Source organism: Microtus ochrogaster, chromosome 8 (genome assembly GCF_000317375.1).
Source record: "Microtus ochrogaster isolate Prairie Vole_2 chromosome 8, MicOch1.0, whole genome shotgun sequence".
In the NCBI taxonomy this organism is placed as follows: domain Eukaryota; kingdom Metazoa; phylum Chordata; class Mammalia; order Rodentia; family Cricetidae; genus Microtus; species Microtus ochrogaster.
The window spans coordinates 34,037,916-34,043,406 of NC_022015.1; the positions used below are offsets into that span (position 1 = coordinate 34,037,916).

Consider the following 5,491-nt stretch of genomic DNA (forward strand, 5'->3'; position numbering starts at 1 on the left):
GGACATACACCCTAGTCCTGGTACTGGGACATACACCCTAGTCCTGGTACTAGGTGTTATAAAAGGATCCAAAGGGAGGCTGGAGCGATGACTCAGTTGTTAAGAGCTCTGGCTGCTCTTGCAGAGGACTCAGGTTTGATTCCCAGAACCCACATGGCAAGTCACAGCTATCTATAACTTCAGTCCCAGGGGACCTGACACACTCTTCTCACCTCTGCTGGCACTTCATGCAGGAGGTGCACAGACATACCTAGAGGAAAGCGGGAAATTTAAAAAATTGAAAAAGAATTCACCAGGTGGCTGTGGCACACGACTTGAATTATAGCCCTTGGGAGGCAGAGACAGATGGGGACAGAGGCAGAGACCTGTGGGTTCGAGGCCAGCCTGGTCTACAAAGTAAGTCCCAGGACAGGCTCCAAAGCTACAGAGAAACTCTGTCTCAAAAAAAAAAAAAAGTAAGAAAGAAAGAAAAAAGGAAGGAAGAAAAAGGATTCAAAGAAAAGAAACCCCCAATTAATGTAAAGCCAACCCAAATGATGACAGGTATCTAGGTAGCCTAGTTTAGCTGGGCCTGGAAAAGAACGGATCATGTTTATTAGCACACCCTGTGGAAACTTGATGCCACTCCAGTCACACTTGGCTTCCTGCTCCCACACGTGTGCCTGCTAGGAGGCTGTCCAAAGGCTGTTACTAATGTCCTGTGTTTACCAGTTTATGACTCGCCCATGCAAGAGTCCACATCTCCAGAGTAGACAGCTTCAAGCTGGCCTCCGAAGTCAAGTGACCCACATAATCTCACCGAGGCATCACTTCCTTTTCTGCTGCAACCCCAGGGAGCACAGGGGACAGCGCAGAAGATGAACACACCTTGGGTTCAGGTGCTGCTCTGTAGTGCTCAGAAGGCAGCCTCTTTTATAGGGGGTTTTGGCCAAATTCGGAGATTTTATGGTATGCATTCACATGTAGAGACGTGCACGGCATGAGCGTGCAGCTGTGTGAGCCTCCAGACAGGCAGCCTGACCCGGGTCACATTCCATCGAGGGATGGGCCAGGCAGATTTTCATGTACAAAACTTCAGACTCAGAGTCACAAGGGAGGCTCTATTACACCCTGGTGCTGACCCTCACAGGCCGAGGGAGGCTAACACCTGCACAGAGCATGGGGCATTCTAAGAGGCTGCAGAGTTACATGGATGGTTTAAAAAGTACCCCCTCTAGACAGCTGGCTTGGGGACGCGAATCAGATTCCATCAGAAAGCAGTGCCCTAGGAGGGAGAGATGCAGAGGTGATTGTAGACCCTAGCTGCAGCCATCGTTCACGTCCATCTATAAACATGGAATCAGAGAACTAAATGCCTGCCAAGTTGCTGTCGATGTCTTACTGGCCATCCTTTGTCTTCCAGGGAGAGGCTCCTTCAAGGTGGTATCCTGCTGCTGCTTCCCAAGACCTTGACCAAGCATAGCCCCTTTAGGGCAGCACCACACTGATTAGCTGGCCTGGCACCCTCAGTGCTCTGCCTTTTTGTGTCTTTCATGTCACCCCCCCCCTTTTTTTTTGTTAAATTCTGACTAGTAACTTGTAAGAAGGAGAGGTGTTCCCTGGTGTGCTGGCTCTGTCACCTACCAGCTCAGCCCTCTTCCCCTTCATAGACCTGGTACATTAGGGGATGCCCATTTGCTTGCCACCAACCAAACCTACATAGCAGGAGGCGAAAACCCCTTATTTTGAATGGCCAAGTAATACATTTTCTCTAAAGAAAATGAAATGGGTCCTCTTTGTAACTCACGATGTGAATTAGGATGAAGAAATCCCCCTGTCCTGCCTGCATCTGCTGAGGACTGGGGTACTTAGGCCATGTGCTAACAGGTTGGGAGGGACCCAGCATCACTCTTGTGACCACTAGGTGCCCTCAGGTGAGCACTCCAGGAGCCCATGTAGCAGTAGAAGCCCCAGGTAGGCAGGGGCCAGTGGCTGGAGTCCACCCTGTTGGAATTACCCAAACCTGCTGATCTGCAGCTCTGGGGGGCTGGAAAGGCCCCTTTGTTGGCCACCTGAGTAGTTGTACCCCATTGGTGAGCTTGAGGATCCTTGATTACTCGCCAGCTCTCGTCAGTTCCTCTTCAGATGCTGTTTCACCTCAGTGGGCTGTACTATGCCCTGTACTTCCTAGCTACATTCCTGATGATTACATATAAAAGTAAGTTACAAGTGCTGGGCCCTTCAAAGGAAGTGTGCCCCTGATACACTTATCTGAGTTCTGGCTCTGTGTGTGTTCCTAGGTCAGGTTTTCAGTTATCCTTTTAACTGTCTGGTCCTGGATCTGGTTCTCTTGCTTCTGATGGGGATTCTCGAAGTAGCTCGGCTATATCTAGGTGAGTTGACTGTGAAACCATAAAATGCTTGTGGTCCCATAGGTGTTCTTTCAAACTTTCTACACCTTTAAATATTGTGTGAGTCTTGGAGACATTTCCATCCAGGCCGCTTTACCAGGTGCTTCGCAGTGTCACCTTTTGGAGTCATTGAAGTACTAAACATTTGTTCAGATGCTTGGCTCCAAGAATAACGGCACTGGTGATGTCCTCCTGTCTGGAAGGATGTGTATACTAACGCTGTGCTCGGACCAGAAGCTCAGCCTAAAGCGAGAGCTCCACGATGCTCCCCTGAGCTCCCCTCATTCCTATTGGCTCAGCAGTCAGGGAGAACATCTGGTAGAGGGGGAGTCTGGAGTAAGGACGGGGGACCCTGCCTCCCCAAGCCCACTCAGTATCACATAGCTCCCAATTTGAGTCCAGTCTTAGTCCGTTGCCTCTATCTATCTATCTATCTATCTATCTATCTATCTATCTATCTATCTATCTATCTATCTATCTATACAGTCCTACATAACTAAGGCTGGTCTTGAACTCCTGATCCTTCTGTCTCTTCCTCCTGAGTGTTGATTGTAGGCATGCATCATCATGTCCAGTTTTTATGCATTGGTAGGATCAAACCCAGGGCTCACACATGCTAGGCAAGCACTGTATCCCCATCCCTTCCTGTTTTTCTGAGTCACACAGTTCACTTAGATCAGGGTTACTGTCAGAAGTAGGTTCTTCTGATAGACAAGGAGTGCAGAAGTAAAACCTGCAAGTCCTCCTCCCAGAGCTAGCTGCAGCGTCTAGGTCTCTAGCTCTGCCCCTGCTCTTCCCTGCACTCAGTGGCAGGCAATGTAAATGAGGCTCCTCACCCAGGTCCATTGCACTTTGAGGCTCTGATCGCTTTCCTTTGATTGGATTTGTTACCTTCCCTCCCTGTCTGCTGGGAGTAGCAAGTATCCTGTCTGTGTCTCTTAGACAGAGCCCCAGTGTCTACTACTGTGGACTGTGCTGGAGCTTGCACTTCTTTCTCAGTAGGCAGTGCTGCCCATGGGCTGCAGAGATGGGCATTGCGTCAATGAAGAGTCAGGCCAACCCCTGCAGTGCCCTCTCTAGGGGTCTGTCATCATTGGACTTCTCCAAGCACTTGGCACTCAGCAGACCCCTCCGATGCCCAGGGCTGGGGCCAGTGGGCCTTCAGTTCCCCAGCTGATGGGGTCAGCAGACCCCCTAGCACCTCTAGCAGCTGGTCAGCTATTAGCAGCTCCAAGTTGGCATTTTCCATGACTGACCCAGTTGTTTGTAATGTTTTTCATAAGAACTCATGAAATTTTCCAGAACCAGTCTGCCTTAGCCCAGAGTAAAATATTTTTAGATATTTTAAACAAAATCCTTTTGATTCCACTTGGATTTAGAAAAGGTGGAGATGCCCACAGTTTTAAATCCATGCTGTTTGTGTCTCAAGAGTACAGAATCTGAGATTTATCCATTTGGTACTTTCTGATACAGCGTGGCCCTGATGAACAGTTTTCCCAGATCCCATGAATTCATTGCCCTTTAGCAACCACAGTACCCAGAGCTCGGCAGATGGTGGGGTGTCCTGAAGCCCCTGCCTTAACCTCATGTTTGCTCTCTTTTCCAGGCACAAAAGGCAACCTGACGGAGTCTGAAGTGCCACTGGCTGCTAGCCTGGCATTCACAGCAGCCAGTGTCCTCCTTTCTGTTTACTTCTTGCTCTGGCAGACCTTGGTACTGTGGATAGACTCGGTCCTCAGCACCATTCTCCTGGTGCTACATGGGCTGGAGGCTGGCTTGCAGGTGGTGGTCATTGCTGACTTCATCAGGTAGACGGACCAGGAATACCTACGCAGCAGTGCTCCTCAGCCTCCAGCCAACTCCTTTGCTCTCAGACACAATGGTATCTTTTTTGGATTTAGGTGGTTTATAAACCTTTTTTAGTGAGCGGGAGTACAGGAACCAGGGAGGGGCAAACTGTTAGGACTTTAGGTGTTGAAGATGGTTATCATGGACAGTAGTCAACCCCAGAGATGTCCACTCCTGTTGTATGGTCGGGGTCCTGGCTATAGTAGCAGGACCACCAGTGATCACCAGACCATTGGAAGGCCAAGTCTTTCAGGAAGTCAACACTGGGGGCAGCCCAGCTGCTCCACCCTGTCTCAGCCCTATAAATGCAGCATCTTGGCAGGAGGACTTGGCTGTGTTGGTCTGTCACTGTGTGTTTTCTCACAGGAATTGCTGACTTCCATGCTTCCCACACTAACCCTGCTTCTTGTTCTGAGAACCTGCTGTACTCTGTAGCCAGGCCTTTGTCCAGGCCTGGGATCCCTCTGAAGTTGCAGGATGGCAGGCTTTGTGTTCCAGGGTCCCTCCAGTTTGGCTCCCTGTAAGGCCAGTCCTGAATAAAACTGTTTGGTTTCCAAAAGGAAACAAAAGCAAATGTATGCCAGGTGGGGTGGCACACAACACCTTTAATCCCAGCACCCAGGAGGCAAAGGCAAGCATATCTTTGTAAGTTCAAAACCAGCCTGATTACAGTATGGTGAATTGCAGATCAGCCAGGATTACATAGTGAAACTTTGTCTTAAAAAAAAAAAAAAAGGTGGAGGGAGCTGAAGAGATGGCTCAGCAGTTAAGAGCACTGGCTGATCTTTCAGAGAACCCAGGTTCCATTCCCAGCACCCACATGGCAGCTCACACTTGTCTATAATTCCAGTACCAGTGGATCCAACATCATCACACAAACACATATGCAGGCAAAACACCAATGCACATAAAATAAAAATAGATTATTTTTTAAAGAGTGAACAGGACAGAGAGCCATATATTGTGATGTTCACTTCAGCCTCTTTTGGTGGGGGTGGGTTGTAGGGGACAGAGACAGTGGAAGACCAGATCTCAGTCTGGGAAGTCTGTCACAGTCCACTAAACTGCCGTTTTGTCAAGTGCCAGGTGAGTTCCATCTCATCTCTTGCTTCTCTAGTCCTAACCCATTTTTTCTTAAAAAGTATTTAAGCAGTTTTTTTTTTTTTACAGGTTCTTTCATTTGTGTCTGTTACATGTTTTCTGTTTGTGATACTATGTTCAAATATCTAGTTTCTCTTTTAAAAAAATAAATA

At 48.5% G+C, this 5,491-nt stretch overlaps 1 protein-coding gene across 1 annotated transcript in view; it reads left to right on the forward strand.

The window, feature by feature from the left end:
* Positions 1–5,417, forward strand: part of Tmem80 (transmembrane protein 80) — an 8,906-nt gene extending 3,489 nt beyond the window's left edge. Inside the window, exons 2-5 of the mRNA XM_005351513.3 lie at positions 1,403–1,422; positions 2,104–2,197; positions 2,280–2,372; positions 3,997–5,417. Coding sequence (XP_005351570.2) covers positions 1,403–1,422; positions 2,104–2,197; positions 2,280–2,372; positions 3,997–4,202 — 413 coding nt within the window. The 3' untranslated portion in view covers positions 4,203–5,417. The remainder of the gene's footprint in view (positions 1–1,402; positions 1,423–2,103; positions 2,198–2,279; positions 2,373–3,996) is intronic.
* Positions 5,418–5,491: the final 74 nt, after the last annotated feature.